Below are 19,595 nucleotides of genomic sequence, written 5' to 3'. Positions count from 1 at the left end.
CCATAATTACGAGCCAATTTTTGGGCAAAGATTCATTTTTCAACATAAAAGGGATCTACGAGATCCACCAATACTCGATAAGATCTAATGTAGTCGATTGGCATGCATAATTCTGCACAAAATTCAATCAAAACAAAACTCTATGCAAGTATGATGGTTCTAACTCCAGACAAGAATTCTCTTTTATGCTTTTGCTACGATGCAAAATACTCAGTCAAAGGACATCAATAGTCAAATTATACTACATATAAAAGAAAACATATGCACGAGAGTAGTGGGATAGATCATGATCGACAAGGTCGACTTTTTATTTGATGATTGACAAGGTTGATTCTAATTAAGATATGCAAGGCTTGCACAACAGTGCATAGGTATGTAGGTTCTTAGTTATGACTTTTTTCACAAAGGTGCTTATGGTCAGGGAGGAAGTTGAGCAGAGTGAAGTGTGGGATTAAACCTCCAATTTAGGTGGCATTTATTTTTCCTATTTCTTATCATTTTACAATTAAGGATTTTGTTGGTGTATTCTATGAGATACATGCAACCACATCCCAAATATTTAGACATACATGGCGATTTACTCCAAGGGCAAGGGTCCAAGCTTCTGATAAAACATTCCAAGCTGTTATGAAGTAGCACCCGCCCTACCATGAAGGGAGGTTGTTTATGACAAAGACAAGTATAGCTACAAAGGTAGCAACCAAGCGAACATGTGTCACTTTTACGCTTTCCAAATTTTGAAAGCAATATTGGATTGCGAAGAGCCCATGACTACAAGGGTGGATATGTAACATTTATTGGCCTAATAACTTGTGTGTAGCGGAAATGAGCATGAACATAGTGGGCATTTCATGAGAATAGATTCCTAATGAGAATTACAAAAGTGCTTGGGTGGAGAGAGCAACAAAAAGCATAACACCTAGTTAGATAGCATCGACAATACTTTCAAAAGAGAGAGAAATTAAGCTAATGACAACAATTGAGGACCGGATTTGCATGGAGCCGGTCCCCCCTCCAAAAGGCTTTGTATTATGGTTTCTCCCATCAAGAGAGACATTGTACAATACAATTCTTTGTGTTCCTTCAAGACTAGCTAGTGCAATGAAGATGAAAGCTTCATGCACTAAGCAAAACACTTAGCAAACACAACTTGAATTATCCCTGTTCTCAGACCCAAGACCTCACACACCTTCGAAGATGGTGAGAGCTAGCAGGGTATGAGAGTAGATTGAGAGGAAGAAGGAGTATCTTACGAGAAAGATGTACATCTCCTCACATAATCACTCATATTAGCATAGCTTAGCTTAGTAATTATCTTGGTAGAGGAGATGAGCATGCATTGAAGCTTGGCTCTTGGTTGGATTTGCATCCACATGCCAAGAGTGTGTTGATGTAGGCTTCTATCTCACAAGCTTGGAGTTGCTGATGAGCTCTCCATTAAAGCTTGGGAAGAGATAGTCTTCTCTTTCTTCACACATGAGATTGTGTGAGTGTGTGTGAGATAATGCCTTGCAAAAATCAGCCCCCTCTCTCTCTTGGGCGAGCCCTCTTGCTATTTGCTCTTGCTGAGCCCTCATTGCCTCTCCCCAAGTCAAGCCAATGACTATTAAGCAGCATAAGTGATAGCCTTCTGACATGTGTCCCCCTTTCCCCTTTTGTGAGAGCTTTCGGTAATTAAATAATTAAACTAAACTCTCATTGGACCCCTTTGCCTCATGGCCAATAGGAATCAGGCAAGCCATTGGGCTCTTGAATGCTCATTGGACCCCTTGTGAGACTGCCCAATAGTCTTCTAGGAGACTTAATTCTCATTGGTTTCTTTTATTAAATGTTTTTAAATTAATTAAACTAGATTTACTCTAGCTTAATTCTCATTGGTCCACTTCAAAGGTCATCCAATAGAAACTGGACACACCTTGTGGGCATCTAGCCTAGGGAGCTGACATGTGTCCCTCATTCCCTTTGTGTAAAGGGAGCCTGTGTGTGTGTATGTGTGTGTGGCTTTCTCTCTCATCCCCTAGAAGAAGGGCTCGCCCCCTCCCATGTAGGGATATGTGTTGACTTTGGAGAGCACACAAAGCATCCAATTCCCCCTAAGCTTTAACCCTTTGGACACAACCTTTGAATTTTGGAACCTTAGCATTTTGGAAGTCTTAATGGGCTGAACCTTAGGGTCTTTTTAGCCCATTGTTGCACATGGCTCTTTTGCAGATGGCCCCCCTTTTGGATCCCTATTTTCCCTCCTTTGGATCCCTACTGTGGCCAGTCTGCTAGCTTAACCAATATTCTAGCCTTTTCTCCCTTGGCACTTCCCCACATTAAATGATCAGTTTAATATGAGAAAATCATTTAGGAGAATTAGATATTGATTATTATGACAGGACATCTTTTCTATGGCACTTATTATCCCTCACAAGGGCGGATAATATTGTCTAGGAGCTCATGGAGTTCAGTCTAGCCACACATAACTCTTTCTGGCAAGGAAATTAACACAGATGGTCAAGGTATCGACATCATTATATGAGACATATTTCACATGTGGAGAGTATGGGTTCTCATGGACTATGACATATGTGCCATTTTCTCATATGTGTCACGATGGTCCTAAGGTGCCAAAACTCTAGTTCTATGAGGATCATTACGACACTCTTTGCTTAAACAATCACGTGGCCAAGGTTGTCTATGTAGATATGGTTATGACTTTGCCTGCAAAAATGGTAATATAAGAAAGTATGACAACCTTACGAGTGGTTGTAGGGTAGCAATGCACCTACTGGTAATCTTTACCGATTGTTCCTTTTAACAAGTGCATCAAGACACGAAGTGTTCATGTTGCAAGTATTATGATTTTCTTTTTATATCTCTTCAATATACATGGCTCTTTATAGAGATTGTACTTTTATGAGATTTACAACGTTTTTTTGTCAAGTGGAAGGACAGAACCTGAAGAAAGTTCCACTTGGGAGAACACTAGTGTAACTAAAATGCGATTCTCCACTTTCATTTTGGATGACAAAAACTATTCTCCAAGGGGGAGGTAGTGTAAGGGCAAGGGTCCCGTGGGCAAGGTCATGGCCAAGTGGGAAGGGTCCCTAGGGCAAGCCGTGCCACATGTTAAGCATGCATAGGCAACGAGCTCTATATGGAGGCTATATGTGAGGATGGTTGGGAGGTGCTTAACATGCTGGACTACCCAAGGTCTTACAAACCCCCCAACGACAATGTTTTTGGAATGTCTTGATTCTGATTCAATTCTTCCACAACCACTCTTTCTACATCTTTATGCAAGATGCGCAAGTTTGATGCCATATTTCCATAGATATTTCAACCCATGACTTAGTTGTACATCTATTCCTCATTTCAATGAGATCATGTCTCATTGTATAAGAGAGAGAGAGAGAGAGAGAGAGAGAGAGAGAGAGGGGGGGGGGAGAGAGAGAGAGGCCATATTGTTTACGTCCAGGTTATATGTTTTGTCGGCTCCTTAGCTCAACGCTATCACCATCGTCTTCTTCTACACTAAATTGACTACACCATCACTAGCTCTCAAATGAGAGAGAGAGAGAGAGAGAGAGAGAGAGAGAGAGAGAAGCCATTCGGGCCTGCACCGCTGATCTGAATCGTGTGTCCCAGGTTTGAAGTGCCACTCTTCACACATGGCCGGACAAAATGGGGTTAATGAAGGGGTGTCCTCCAGCTGAATTCGGAAGCTCGTCTCAGAGGGTAGCGAGGACGATCATTGGCATGCTGGCTGCTTTTCTCCACCTGTTTCTTTCGCGGGCTAGCTCTCCGCAGAGCTTCTCTTTACCCAGGCTTGGTGATGAATGGAAGTAGCGGAGAAAGCTTCAAGCATAGTCATTTTTTCACAAGCAACAGAGACGCGAAAAGGCTCAACCAGCATGAAGAAATTGCGTGCACAGATACAGATGAATTCCCTCGCGCCGTGGCAAGGACAGCCGTGGCTCAGATCTGCGAGGCCAAAGGCTTCCATTCCATTCAGCTCTCTGCGCTTGAAACACTAGCAGACATTGCCATCCGCTTCCTGTGTGACACAGGTAAAGCTTCCCAATTCTATGCTAACCTTGCTGGTCGCACTCAAAGCAATGCCCTTGATGTGCTATGTGCTGTGGAAGACACCAATGGCAATGGCCTTACACATGCCCACCGTGCTACGGCAACCTCAGATATACCCTCCGAACTCAAACGCTTCGTAGATTACATTGAAGAGATTCCCTTTTGCAAACCTCTACCACATTTTCCCATTCGCAGGAAGCAAGCCTCCATACCAAGCTTCTCCCAGGTTGGTGAGAAGCCACCTGGTGGGCACATCCCGCCATGGCTGCCAGCTTTTCCTGATGTGCATACGTATAAAACAACACCCATTTGGAATGAGAGGAAGGTTGACCCGCGGGTGGATAAACTTGAGCAGGCCAAACAAAGGAGAAAAGCTGCACAATCATTAGTTTCTCTGCACTCCCGTCTGTCCACAGCTGGGGCTTCCTCTTCTGCAGAAACCACATCTGACATGAAAGTACCTCAGGATATGAACCTGTGGGGTTTCCCGGTCTCGGAGCCCTTAGATGTCGATGGTGAAGGTGCAGTTCCAAGGGTGCAGAACCCGCTTGTTTCTGCTCCTTTGCCAAAGGGACCTGCCATACTACCATCTTTTTTTGAGGCCTTTGCACCTGCACTTGAAGCAGATACACTTACTGTTCAAGAAACTAATGGAGCTGCTCCTTCCCCAAGGGCTCGTCTTTTGTCTTCTGACAGAAGTATGCCACTTATACTAACGTTTGACTTTGGGAGAAGGGCCAATCAAAAAGCTATTGCTGCTAGAGTGAGCCTTGGTGGAAAGGAAGAGAAAAGGAGGCTTCCAGATATTAAAGATGATGAAAAAGATGAGAAGAAGAAGAGAGCTTATCAGATTTTAAAACAGAGTTTTGAAGGTCCTGACATTGCTTCTCATGAGGCACGGCATTGACAAAGGCAAGGGAAGGTAATCATGGTTGTTTTTAACTTCATACTTTTTGGATTTTGTTTTTTAACTTCATACTATCTGGATTTTGTTTTGCAATAGTGCTTTGTAGGTTGGGTTGTTTTATTGTTTTGTTTTTCCCTTTCTATATCTGTGTGAGAGAGAGAGAGAGAGGAGAGGAGAGAGAGAGAGAGAGAGAGAGAGAGAGAGAGAGAGAGAGAGAGAGAGAGAGCCATTTATTTATATCCACTTTCCATATTATAAGGCATCTCCTACAGGTAGCTATCATGTTCGGTGCTATCTCTTTGATTTCTTAGTACAACATTAACCATGTGGCACACATGGTTTCTATTTCTTGTTCCAGCAAATTGGGCATATTGTTTTGAGGTAATAGCAGCGTGCAACTCACATACCATATTGACCTGATATTCTGGATCCAATCGAACAATAAATTCTTACATTTTGTTGATTCTGGTTTCCTCCCGATGGTGTAGGAGTTGGCCTTGGCTTCATCGTGTCAAAGTGATTGATCCTCTTGCGAGAACAAGAGGAGCACGGATCTTTGAAAACATTGTAGCCGACCATCACCACTAAAGGCGGTAAGGAACTGAACAAACTTAAGAGACACAACTTGAAACTGCAACATATTGAACAAAAGAATACCTAATGGAGACACGTGATAGGTGGAATTTGTTGGAGATGATTGGCCTGGGGTAGTGTCCCTAGAGGTATTTCTTTATTTTCTTGATCAAGCAAACTGCACTCTCTCTTTGCTCAGCGACTACTCTCAGAATCCGAGTATAACTAGCACTATCGTCCCTCTTCTATAGCTCTTCTTGTTAAATTTTTTTCCTTAAAAGTAAAGCTTAAAACATCTTATGCATAAAGCACCTTGCACATCTATTCAAGCAAAAACATTTGCACAAAACTGCATTGTAATTAGCTGGGGTTTGCACAACTTGCCACAAATTCTTCATACACTGAGCTGGTATCGTGTCACGTGACACATCCAACCCTATGTGTCCGTGGACAAGCTACAACACGACCAGGGTTCAGTCAGTCCAATCAGTCTAGATTAGAAGTGATCTGACACTTTTGTGAGTCTGTTCGCAGACCGTGCATGCCCAATCACTTAGTGTAGATGCATATCCTCTTGTTGCACACAACATGATCATAAGCATTCCCATCAGAATCCATCAGAATCAGTAAGGGGAATTTTCCAGTGCATTTAGCCTATTTTACCTATTTTTGACATTTTTCACTTATTATTTTTAAGTGACTTTTGTTGAAAAGTAGGTAGGGCAAATTGAGTAAGTTTGTATATAAGCAAACCTAGACTAGCACTATTTGGCAGAAGAGGCAATAGGAGCCAAGCTTAGCAGGCAACTTCTCCAACAAGAACTTGGTGGATTTCCTCCAAGCAAAGACCATCCCCCCACCTAGCGTTTTTGGAGCTTCAACACCTAGCGTTTCTGGAGTGCATCAGCCTGGGGTTTTTGCATCAGGATACCATCACCACAGACCCCATCCCTTAGCGTTTTTGAAGAAGCTCAGCAACCTAGCGTTTTGACAGAGTTCTGGCCTAGCGTTTCAACAGGTACAACTTTCAGCATGCAGCGTTTTTCAGCCATGAAGAACCTGCAAGTTCAGCCCTAGAAGAGTAGTAGATTCAGCCTTAAGAACCTCAGTTTTCAGCCCTAAACCTGCAGATTTTTAGCGAACGACAGACCCACAGAAACAGTTCCCAAAATCAACGTTTTTGGACTAGCCCCAGATTTTAGCCCATAGCGTTTTTGGACAGCAGTAGAAAGATTGCATATTTCAGCCCTTAGGTGAGTCTCGTCGTTGCCGTCGTCATCGTCGACATAGCCTAGACTTGCATTAGTCACATGCATTCAGTTTGTACCAGTTTGTGCAATCAATAGTAGACCACTCTCGCCGACGAGAGTGGGGCCTTCGGAGGAGGGTTTTACGTCTCTGGTGTCGTATCTCTCTTCTCTCTCTATCTCTCAGTCTCATACACTTGCACGCACAGTGTCCATTCACTTTGTTTGTGATCATAGCATTCTCTCATTAAGAATGGAAGGCTCTCCCTTCCATAAGAACAAAAGGAACCTTTAGCACAGTTCGGAGCACTCATCTTGAGCAAAGCGCAAACATTCATTCCGCTGCACCTCATCAGAGCTTTGGCAGTGTTCGGTATCACTCAAGGAAAGAACCACAAGAACCACATAATTTTTTTTTGCTTGGTGAGGTCGCACGAACCCAAGTTCGCTTGGGCGTGTCGATTCCTTATCGTGTTTTTAAAGAGTGACAGGAATCTCAAGAAAGAAGGGCTTGTCCAGCCTTTCCTTTTGTCTCTTTTCACTCATTGAGAGCTAAGTGTGCACTTAGCGGTCAGCCAATCGACATGAGGTGGGAAAAAGCAACCTTGGTGAGAGCGCAAGGCCGCCAAGGGGTGCGCACGCGGAAAAGAGTAGAACTCGGGTGAAGATTCTCCTCAACACAGATTGCAAGCGAAAGAAGAACCTCAAGAACTCATGAACCTCAAGAACCCAAGAACCTCAAGACCCCCAAGAACCCAAGACCCACAAGAACCAAAGTTCCTTGTGAACTTAAGAACCCAAGACCACAAGAATCCACGACTTCAGTGGATGGTCATCACTCGAAGCGGAATGGATACTTCGCTTGGAGGTGATGAGCATGAGAGAGGCGAAGAAGAATTTTCCCCACCAGGAGGTTTTTCCGACCCTCCCTCTTCCCCATCTACATCAAGGATTGCAGTAACTCCTATGGAGGAGTTGGACCAGATGTTTATGGAAAGGAAGTTAGAACGCGAAGCAAGACATGCAAAAAGAATGGCAGAAATGGAACGCAGACATGCAGAAAGAAGAGCAGAAAGAAAAGCAGAAATGGAACGCAAACACCAAGAAAGAATGGCAGCAGCCAAAGCAAGACAAGAACAGAGCGACCAACACATGAAAGAGTTCTTGCGACTCTTTTCTCAAGTTCAGGCACAGATGCAAGAGATTTGGGAAAAGGAGACTCTCTTAGTCTCTTCTTCTCCAAAGCATGACACACAGGATTTGCATGATGATGATTTGAATGATAATGATGAGCATGATGATTTGCATGATCAAGATGTGATTTCTCACAAGCATGGTAATTTGCGTGATCAAGATGTGATTTCTCACAAGCATGATGAGTTGCATGAAGATGATGTGATTGTTCACAAGGATGATGTGTTAGTGGATGCTTTTTCTAGCGAAGCTAACCTCGTTGTAGATTCGATCAATCACGAAGAACCGATCTTGGCTTTCGAGTCGAGGTCCAAAGACCCCCATAGGACGATTCGATCATTTAGGAAGAACCGATCTTGGCTCTTGAGCCTAGCTCCAAAAAACCCTCACAGGAAGAATTTTCAGCCATGGAGATTCTTGAAGAAGAAAGAAGCATGACATTCGACGAAGTTGAAGCATCGAAGGAGCCACAGGAAACTTTGTGTCGCTTTTGGCGAGGCCCAAAGAAGCAAGCATTGCAGACCTTTATGAAGTTCAAGTACCGTACGATCCACACATTAGAGTGGGCCGGCGAAGAGGCCCTTCCAAGATTTCGGATGCTATTGGCGATCTCCCTTGACGCCGTACAGTTCGGTACCAGTACCTCACTTTGAAAAGGAGGGGATGTCACGTGACACATCCAACCCTATGTGTCTGTGGACAAGCTACAACACGACCAGGGTTCAGTCAGTCCAGTCAGTCTAGATTAGAAGTGATATGGCACTTTTGTGAGTATGTTCGCAGACCGTGCATGCCCAGTCACTTAGTGTAGATGCATATCCTCTGGTTGTACACAGCATGATCATAAGCATTCCCATCAGAATCCACAGAATTAGTCAGAAGAATTTTCCAGTGCATTTAGCCTATTTTACTTTTTAAGTGACTTTTGTTGGAAAGTAGGTAGGGCAAATTGAGTAAGTTTGTATATAAGCAAACCTAGACTAGCACTATTTGGCAGAAGAGGCAACAGGAGCCAAGCTCAGCATGCAACTTCTCCAATAAGAACTTGGTGGATTTCCTCCAAGCAAAGACCATCCCCCACCTAGCGTTTTTGGAGCTTCAGCACCTAGCGTTTTTGGAGTGCATCAGCGTGGCGTTTTTGCATCAGGATACCATCGCCACAGACCCCATCCCTTAGCGTTTTTGAAGAAGCTCAGCAACCTAGCGTTTTGACAGAGTTCTGGCCTAGCGTTTCAACAGGTACAACTTTCAGCATGCAGCGTTTTTCAGCCATGAAGAACCTGCAAGTTCAGCCCTAGAAGAGTAGTAGATTCAACCTTAAGAACCTTAGTTTTCAGCCCTAAACCTGCAGATTTTCAGCGAACGACAGACCCACAGAAACAGTCCCCAAAATCAACGTTTTTGGACTAGCCCTAGATTTTAGCCCATAGCGTTTTTGGACAGCAGTAGAAAGATTGCATATTTCAGCCCTTAGGTGAGTCTCGTCGTTGCCGTCGTCATCGTCGACATAGCCTAGACTTGCATTAGTCACATGCATTCAGTTTGTACCAGTTTGTGCAATCAATAGTAGACCACTCTCGCCGACGAGAGTGGGGCCTTCGGAGGAGGGTTTTACAACGTCTCTGGTGTCGTATCTCTCTTCTCTCTCTATCTCTCAGTCTCATACACTCGCACGCACAATGTCCGTTCACTTTGTTTGTGATCATAGCATTCTCTCATTAAGAACGGAAGGCTCTCCCTTCCATAAGAACAAAAGGAACCTTGAGCACAGTTCGGAGCACTCATCTTGAGCAAAGCGCAAACATTCATTCGGTTGCACCTAACATATCGTCCATGCATGTTGTGCCTCGTTAATAGCGTGTTGGAGATATGTTATCACTAGATGGGGGCATTCTAGGTTGCATCTCTTGGTTGTAGGCCAGATTGGTTCTACATATGCGTTTTAGCCCATTCTGATCCATTATTATCGTCCTGGACTTTTCAAGTCAGTTGACCCTTGTTTTGGTCCATTTCTCCTATTTTTAGATGAGCCATTTCTCCTATTTTTAGATGAGGTAAACCGCAACACATTTATCAGATTTTATGCCACTTGTTTTGAGGTATTGAATTATTGCTCTCGGGTCCTCCGAATTGGACGTTTAGGTGCTCCACGCGGAGACCTCGTCTTCCTCTTCGGGATCAGCCATGTACATTCATGAACGCGTGCCCATGGCGCTCCTCGTTCTCAATCGACGGGCTGCTGGCAGGTTCAGCCCACCCCGACCCGAGGCGGTCCGGGGTCCATTTCGGCATTTTTCCAAGATAGCCCAAAGTGGCCTGAGAGAGTTCCAATGAGACCTCTCAGATATGCGCTCAAGGCCCGAATGGTCTCGTTCGCTCAACTTGAACATAAAGACGCTTCCGCACTCAACTAAACTTCCAACTCCGCACGGTGCCACCAAGGCTCCCGCGCGCGTCAAGCTAGACGTGATCTCGGGTCGTTTTCTGGACGAGCCCATCAACGAGCCACCGAAAGGGACTCAAGTCAGAGGATGCGAGTCTCCTAGCGAGTGACCTCTAAGTTACGGGCCCTTGGCCTCTTGGTGAAGCTGTTCATCTTGAGTGTCCCGGGAGTCCCCGTAACACTTGGTATCAGAGCTCTACACGTGAGAGTGACCGGCCTAAAAGATTCAGATAAGGTGGACCAAGAGGTGAAGAGCCTCATGTCCATGATGGGGGTGGAGAAGCCCTCGCACACACAAGCTTGGAGAGTGGGCAAGAAGAGTGAAGGTAATGGGGAGAGTTCAAAAGGACGGGCTCTCATTTTGCGCTTTCCCTCCATGGAAGAAAAGAAAGACTTTTTAAAGAAGAGGCCAACCCTCAAGAAAACAGGCATCTTTTTAGGAGATGATCTTACGCTCTCACAGCTTGCACATATGAGAGAGGTCATGCCAGAGATTATAGCAGCAAGGGAGAAGGGGAAGTTAGCTTTCTACAGAAATGGACGAGTAGTGATTACAGAGCACCGCTCTACATGACGGTGCGAGACCTATGGGACCACTCTCAGGATGGCAGTTTGGAACTGTAATGGTTCGTATAGACTTGATGTGGGGGCCTTTGAGGATAGCTTCAGAGACAGAGACATTGTTTTCTACTCAGAGACTCATCAGGCTCCAGGACAGTTGATGCCGCACATATCAGGATACAGATGGGAGACAGCTTGTAGGACATGCACCAGAACTGCACATGGGACTAGAGGATCAGGAGGTGTAGCAGTTCTTTTCAGAGAGGAGCTCCAACCACTATTGCACATAGTTCGGAGAGATGATCAGGCCAGATACTTGTGGGTGAGGCTGAGGGCAGAGACTGGACGTTTCTTGTACATCGCCATATGCTATTTTCCTCCCAGCACTTCAGTATATGCTTCACCCAGAGGACAGTCTCCTTACTCTATACTTGATGATGATATCTGGGAGTTCTCTAGAGATGGAGACATCATACTCCTGGGGGATTTCAATGCCCGTACAGGCAGCTCACAGACAGTCTTCTATGACACATCAGAGGAGATGCTTAGAGAGCTAGAGCCAGAGGAGTTTGGACTTGAGAGATGCTCACACGACAGAGAGCATACAGAGTATGGGAGATACCTGAGAGAGATGACGACTACTCACAGTTTAGCCATACTGAATGGCTTAACGACTTTCCCATTGTCTACAGGTTTTACTTGTTTTCCACATAGACATGGGTCCAGCACTGTAGACTATGTTCTGACACATCCGAGCTTTATCTCTCACATTCAGGATTTCACAGTGGGGCCCAGGCCAGTTGGGATAGCAGTAGATCATGCACTTTTAACATTATCAGTCTCCTTTGAGTACAATACATCTCAGGCCTCACGGGATGGTGGACATACACGCTATAATTTTACACCAGAGACTGACTCTGTCTATGTAGAGGAGATACGTAGGCTTTTATGCACATCAGAGCCAGTATACACAGTGGAGGAGATCACATCTATGCTGACAGTGACATTACATGGGGCAGCGACAGAGGCATATCCACACACTCAGCCTGGGCAGAGACGTCGTTCTGGGCACATGCCTCAGAACAACTGGTATGATGAGGAGTGTCGACAGAGGAGAGCTCAGATACAACGGGACCTTACATTGGGAGCGATCACCTATAGACAGTCTCGCATTGCTACACGACGACTAGTGCGGCGGAAGAAGCGAGCTTTCTTGGTCCAGATGGAGCAAGATTTATATCAGCTCTTCCTTAGTAGAGATTCAGGAGAGGCTTGGCGTCTATTCCATGAGAAGTCTCCCCTACCAGTGATTACTTCTACAGAGATATGGGGGCAATATGCAACATCTTTATACACTGTACCTGGACAACCACCATTACCAGACCCACCACAACCATGTCCGGCTACGAGCACCTTCTTTACCACTGAGATGGTAAAGGAGGCCATTGACAGGATGAAGACCAGACGGGCACAGGATCATGAGGGTTTGGTAGCAGAGCACATTATACATGCTGGGGATTTGTTGGCAGAGATGCTTGCATGGATATTCAACCGTGTCATGTGTGAGGGTCTCCCTGAGTCTTGGAGATTATCTACTATTGTACCTATCTTCAAGACAGGTGACCCCACAGTGCCGGGGAATTACCGTACTATCATGGTAGGACACACATTGGCACGGTTATATGCATCCATCCTCGAGCATAGGCTGAGCAGTTGGGCAGAGATTATGGGCATACGAGCACCTGGGCAGGCTGGTTTCAGAAGGGGTTTCTCCACACTAGATCATGTCTTTACACTCAGAGCTATCATTGAGGAGGGTTGAGCACATGGTAGACGGATATACTGCAGCTTTGTGGATTTTCGCAAAGCCTTTGACACAGTGCCGAGGGCCAGATTGATGCACCGGCTTATGGAATTGGGGGTACCCACAGAGCTGATGTGGGGGATCATGGCATTGTACAGTTCAGTGATGGGTCATGTACGCACATCAGAGGGGATATCCGACATAGTTCACTCCACCATCGGAGTGAAACAGGGATGCCCACTGTCCTCTACTTTATTTGGTATGTATGTTGATGGGGTCTCTGATTATATTGACAGAGGAGGTGATAGAGGTGCTCAGCTTGCAGGGACATGGATCCCTCTTTTATTGTATGCTGACGATATCGTGTTGATATCAGAATCGCCAGAGGGTATGCAGAGACATTTGGACGCATTGCATAGTTTTGCAGAGGATAGTGGATTGTCTGTCAACCTTGGTAAAACCAAGGTCATGGTATTTAATACCACGCCACAGTGGGTTAGGAGATCAGCACCTACTTTCACATATGGACAGGACAGTATGGAGTACACTGATGCATACACATATCTTGGGGTGGTCTTTAGTGGACCAAGGTTCACACTGAAAGTAGCAGCAGACACTAGATTGACTCGTGCCTATGCAGCCCTAGGTGGTTTAGAGAGGATTTGCTCGCAAGTTCAGTTCCAGGAACCTCGAACAAAGCTCTGGCTTTTCGATACTTTGGTCGCTTCAGTTATGCACTACGCGGTTCAGGTTTGGGGACCGTCTATTGACAGTGCTGGATGGACTAATATGGAGAGACCCCTGATATCTATGATTTCTAGGCTGATTAGAGCCAAGGCCTCAGTCCCACATGACATCATTCGAGCGGAGCTGGCTGCCCCACCTATGGAGGTTGAGGCACTCACCAGATCAGTATCATTTGTACACAGCTTATGGGACACCACCAGGGACAGGTATGCCAGGCTTGCTCTCGAGTCATCCAGACAGCTGGCATTACAGGGAGATACATCATGTTGGTATGCACAGATGAACTCATGGTTTCAGCATGGACAGGCTGCCCCCTTTCCAGTATTCTCTTGATGCACCATCCTTGGCTCTTACACGGATGGAGACTACTAGACTCATTCGGCAGGATCTTATCCAGCTTGATAGCAAGAGGACATGGATAGAACCATCACGGGAGTTGGGTACGAAGAGGGTTTTCTATTGAGAACATCTTCTTCAACTCACGACAGACGGATTTGTCACACGGCCCAGTTACATGGACACACATCTATCTCATAGGTTACGATGTGCTATTGGCCAGATTCGCACATCTTCACACCAGCTTGGGATTGAGACAGGTAGATTCAGAGGCATACCAGCAGACAGTAGGATATGTCAGTTATGCCATGCAGAGCCAGAGACAGAGTTTCACTACATATGTCGCTGCACAGTCTACTATGAGATACGGGGACGCTTTCATTGTCTATTCAGAGATGGTTTTGACTCGTTAGACAGAGTCATGAGATATCAGGATCAAAGATGTCTCGGATTATTCCTACTTGAGATTCAGAGACATAGAGACGCTCTATTGAATGGGCAAAGACAGAGACAGTCCCAGAGACGCATCTCAGATTTCTTCAGTCTGAGTACCACAGAGTCAGAGGGGACACCACCACCAGAGAGCTCGGTTCCCACCCATACACACATCAGCGGTACTCTCATTGATCGAGCTATAGAGTTAGGGAGATCGAGACGACCGCGACTGAGAAGGGGAGCCACGCAGCACCGGCAGAGATTGCGGCAGAGGATCCACAGGATTCTAGCACGCCACCTAGAATGTCGATCGGGATAGGCTTCATGCTATTGCTATATTGTATCATGGTGACACTTATCCCCACTTTGTACCTTTATGGCATGATACCATTGCTCAGCCTACCAGCCACCCATAGGAGTCGGTAGCACTCCTATCAGTTCTTTGTTTGTAGTTTTCTTGTTTGTACCCAGACTTGGTACTAGACTCATCATTGTAATCAGTTGGTCTCATAGGTCATTTTGACCTCTTGTAGACGTTAATATATCATTTCATTTCATTTCATTTCATTTCTCTCTCTCTCTCTCTCTCTCTCTCTCTCCCCCCTTGTGTTCATCTTCTTTATCTGCTCGCTTCTCTTCATTCCTTCATATTATCAAAGCAAGACAACTACGGAACACGTGGCGACCCCACAACATGCTTTGGGAGGCTTCTACAAGAGATTTCATAATTGTAACTTGTTTCAGTATGCTGCGTTTTTGCACCAGCTCTTAATTTTTGAAGGATTCTATTGCGAAAATCCTTTGTTTTTTGCACCCATCTTTGTGGGATCTCACCTCTACTTGCAGCCTTCTTCATCGCGGTTGCGTCTTTGTGGAGTTTTATCTTGAGGAATCGTATCAATCTGTGGTTTTTTTGCACCTCTTCTTTGTGGGATCTCCCCTCTGCTTGCAGCCCTCTTCATCACGGTCGCGTCTTTGTGAAGTTTTATCTTGAGGAATTGTATCTATCTGTGGTTTTTTTGCAATCGTTGTGTAGTTTTGTTTCTCAACCCATCGGAGCCTCGTCTACGCAGATCTATGCTCCCTTATTGCTAAAATTTGGAGATAGCTTGCATATCAGATTTGCAAATTGACCCCATATTTGGTGCTTATTTTGCATCTATGGTAGGTAACCTTTGCATTTTTGCAGCAAGTCCTTGCATTTTTTGAAATCAGTTCTAAATATGACCTCCTTGCCTACTTTACAATGTATTTGTGTAGGATGGGTAGTCATTCATCGTGGTTTTGAGTTGTAGAGTTTGCTTCCACAGTCTGTGTGTGTGTGTGTGTGTAATGGGACATGCACCACGTGCCAATTGAAGAGAATAGACTAAGACAAATGTTTAGCACTTCAAACAACTGAACAGAAAGACAAAGAGAATCCACAAGAGACATGGAGTCACATGGCAGAGTTCCACTCCCAGACTGCAATGGACCCAAACGATGGTGTCCGTACCGATGTCACAAACTGGTGATGTGGCAAGCCCCTGGATACACACACAAAACACCTTGCTGACGTGGCAACAATCTGTAAAATGCGTTGGCTGATGATGTGGCAGACCTTTAGAAATTGCATTGACAGGTCGACGTGGCAGGTAGTACGGATCTCCGGGTTTTGCGTCGGTCATGCTTACGTGGGAGTGTATGGACGCCCGTATTTTGCGTTGGCAGATTTTGTAGCAAAGCTTTTGGGGATAGTTGCTTTTGAGTTTAATAAGCTTTTGAGTTTATGTTTTTGGGGCTCTGCTTTTGGGGCAACCCTTGTAACAATAAATAGGTCTTTTGGGCCTCATTACTCAGAGCATCTGGATGCAGAGTCTGAGTGTGAGTTCCCAGGGACTCGCTTGTACTTTTCACACAGATTAATATAAAAAGAAATATCGAAAGGGGCACCAGTCTTTGGGGCCAATACCTTTGGGCATGGAACTATGCTGGGCCGTGTCGTCTTTTGTAAACTGTTTTAAAGTGAATCTCTGCGATTACTAAATACGTTGCCGATTAATCCTGGTCTGAGATTTAGAATGAATTTGTATGTGATTTGTTCTGTGTTGTCCTGTGATGTCAAGTGATGTCCGGTGATTGTCGATTTATACAAGTGCTAGATGTGTTGTGTCTAGTGCGTCGGTACTAATAGTGATGTCTACTAAGACAATTTATGGCCTCTGTCTATTTTGCAGGTGTAATTGAGGGCGATTACAATTCTTTCAAGAAGGGGGTATGTCACAAATTGGTGACGTGGCAAGCCCCCAAACACACACACACACACACACACACACACACACACAGCCCCTGTTGATGTGGCAGCAACCCGTAAAATGCGTTGGGTTGATGACGTGGCAGACCTCCAAAAATTGCGTTGGCAGGTTGACCTGGCAGACCGTACGGATCTCCGACTTTTCCGTTGGTCATGATGACACGGCAGTGTACGAACACTCGTATTTTGCATTGGTTGCTTTTGGCTAGCAAATTTTGGAGCAAAGCTTTTGGGGATAGTTGCTTTTGAGCTTAATAAGCTTTTGAGTTTATATTTTTGGGGCTGTGCTTTTGGGGCAACCCTTGTAACAATAAATAGGTCTTTTGGGCCTCATTACTCAGAGCATCTGGATGCAGAGTCTGAGTGTGAGTTCCCAGGGACTCTCTTGTACTTTTTACACAGATTAATATAAAAAGAAATACTAAAAGGGGTGCCATATTTAGCTTACTTGAGGACTTAAGAATGTGTTCCGTTATAAGTTGTTGTGTGAAGTTTGATTTCTAGGATTAAGTTTTTAAAGATGTCTTATCCTTTTTTTTTTTGCTTAAAGTTGAGTACTTGTTTTAAGCCAAGTAAGTTGCGTCAACTTATTTTACACATGCCTTTTCTAAAAACATTTTTAAGTTAATAATGTTTTGTTTTATCTAGTTTTGTTTCGTAGCAAACAAAGTGATTTAGTTAGTTAGTTTGTTTGTTTTTGTTTTTCTTTTCTTTTCGTGTGTCCCTTGCTTTTATAGTTTTATGAGTGCTTTATTCTCTCTTATAATTCGTGAGTTCAGACTATTCTGAACTTATGAAGGTATACTAAAAGGGGTGCCAGTCTTTGGGGCCAATACCTCTGGGCACGGAACTACATTGGGCCGTGTCGTCTTTTGTGAATTGTTTTAAAGTGAATCTTTGCTATGTCGCGGTGGAATCTAGACTTGGGGTGTCCAAGTTTGTTACATCCGCTATTTCTTTACATTGCTTCAATTGTGTACATCAACCTTTTATGCAATTTGGTAAATTGGTAGTGTGTGTGTTTGCTTTATTTTTTGGCCCCTTGGCAAAGGTTTTGCAAGTTGTCGAGGGCTAGGGTTGGACGACTTTTGAGGTTGTATAAATATTTGGTGATGCCATTTGGCCTTACAAATGCTCCAACAACAATCAATTGTAGGATGGATAGGATTTTCAGAGAGTATCGATCGTTTGTGGGCACTTTCTTTGACGACATCATCGTCTTCTCCAAGAGTGAGACAGAGCACAAATACCATTTATTACAAGTTTTCCAGACACTGCGACAATATATTGTAAATGCGAAAAAGAGCGAGTTTTTCTTGCGCGAGATACACTTTCTGGGACACATTGTCTGTATAAAGATGGACCCGACCAAAGTTGAGACCATTTGCAATTGGCGCGATTTGAAGAATGTTTATGAAGTTCGAAGCTTTTTGGGTTTCTGCTCCTATTATCGAGGGTTCATTCGAAAATTTGTAGAGATAGCTTCTCTTTTGCTCGTGTTGATTCAGAAAGGGGTTCCTTTTACTTGGGGACCGTCAGAGATTGCAGCCTTCAGACTCTCAAGGAAAAGCTGACAGCCGGACCAGTATTGGCTTTTCCAAACTTGCAAAAGCCCTTTGACGTTTACTGGGAACTTGTGGTCGCAGTTTGGGATCAGTCTTGATACAAGAAGGCCATGTCATTGCTTACGAGAGCAGAATGTTTTTACGTCCTGAATTGGTTGCGCAGATTTACGAGAAAGAGATGTTGGCAATTATCCATGCTCTTACCTAGTGGCGACACCATCTACTCAGAGCTGACTTTACCGTCTTCAGAGACCATCAAAGTTTATGCTACTTCTTGTCGTAGAAGTAGCTTTCAAAAAAGTAGATGAGGTGGGCTAACATCCTGTCACAGTTTCATTTCTTGGTAGTCATTGTTCAGGGACATAAAATTTAGCGGTAGATGCGTTGTCTAGAAAGCCCATGGTTCTGGTTATATCCGCGATACATCATCGAAGCTTCGAGGATATGGTAGATCAGTATGCCACAGATCCTAATTTTGCAGATATTTTTCATTGGATTGAAATTGGCCCGCAAGGCGGTAGACGTAGGCTTTCACCCGAAACTTTACTTTAGACTTTAGGACACAGAGAAACTTTGCAAATAAAAACCTGTAACGGGAATTGATTCTTCAAACACACACGGCTCGAAAGCTAGAATGCTCCAAGCAGATGCCGACACCTGTTGGCCCCAAAGACTGGCGCCCCTTTCGGTATTTCTTTATTGAATTCAAAGAGGGAGTAAAACCTGTGATTTCCTACAAGCTTCCCCACATAATGCGGGCTGAAAATGACATGTTCTGGCCTGATTTCGGTAGCATAATCATACTAGGACGCTTCATAGACAGTATCCCCACGCAAAAAGAGACTTTCCTGATGCAACGGACACTTTGCAAAACTTGGCGAATCTAAGCACGCTGAATTCTCTGTTTTCTGCCCTAAAAGTGCGCCAGATCACTCGCACAGCGGTCCCCTTGCAAAAATACATAGCAGGCTGTATTTCCCTGTTTTGGGCTCTGTTTCGCGAGCCGATCGCATCGGTAGCAAGTCCTCGAGCTCCCGCACCTGTAGGGCTACTTGCCCTTTGAATCGGACAAGATTTCTGGCGTGAAATCTCTTTGAATTCACCTGTACCTGGGCAACTAGCTAATCCAGTACCTGTGTAAGAGGCTCTTGCCTCGACAATCGCGCATGAACCCACACAACTGTACATAGGTCAAATGAAGAGCCCTCTTGTGGGGTATCATGTTACTGCATGTAGGGGGGGGGGGAGAGAGCAGTGAATGCTGTGCAAGGCTTCAGTTCTTGCACTTCACTGTACATAGAGGGTAGGCAAGCACACAATAGTTTTTTCCCTGCAACAATCCACCATACGGTTGAAAATGCAGCCCACGTTTTATTTTAACACTTCTCTCTCTCTAAAGTTAAAATATGCCCAAAA

At 44.7% G+C, this 19,595-nt stretch overlaps 1 protein-coding gene across 1 annotated transcript in view; it reads left to right on the top strand.

Moving 5' to 3' along the window:
- Nucleotides 1-3,692: 3,692 nt before the first annotated feature.
- The window catches only part of LOC147444186 (transcription initiation factor TFIID subunit 8-like), a 29,063-nt gene continuing 13,160 nt past the window's right edge, over nt 3,693-19,595 (top strand). The window contains exon 1 of the mRNA XM_086527801.1: nt 3,693-4,996. Coding sequence (XP_086383927.1) covers nt 3,821-4,981 — 1,161 coding nt within the window. The 5' untranslated portion in view covers nt 3,693-3,820 and the 3' untranslated portion in view covers nt 4,982-4,996. The remainder of the gene's footprint in view (nt 4,997-19,595) is intronic.

This window comes from Adiantum capillus-veneris, chromosome 13 (genome assembly GCF_014529385.1).
Source record: "Adiantum capillus-veneris isolate H3 chromosome 13, ASM1452938v2, whole genome shotgun sequence".
Classification (NCBI taxonomy): domain Eukaryota; kingdom Viridiplantae; phylum Streptophyta; class Polypodiopsida; order Polypodiales; family Pteridaceae; genus Adiantum; species Adiantum capillus-veneris.
The sequence above is the reverse complement of the archived record's forward strand: the minus strand, read 5'-3'. Positions and strand labels throughout refer to the sequence as shown.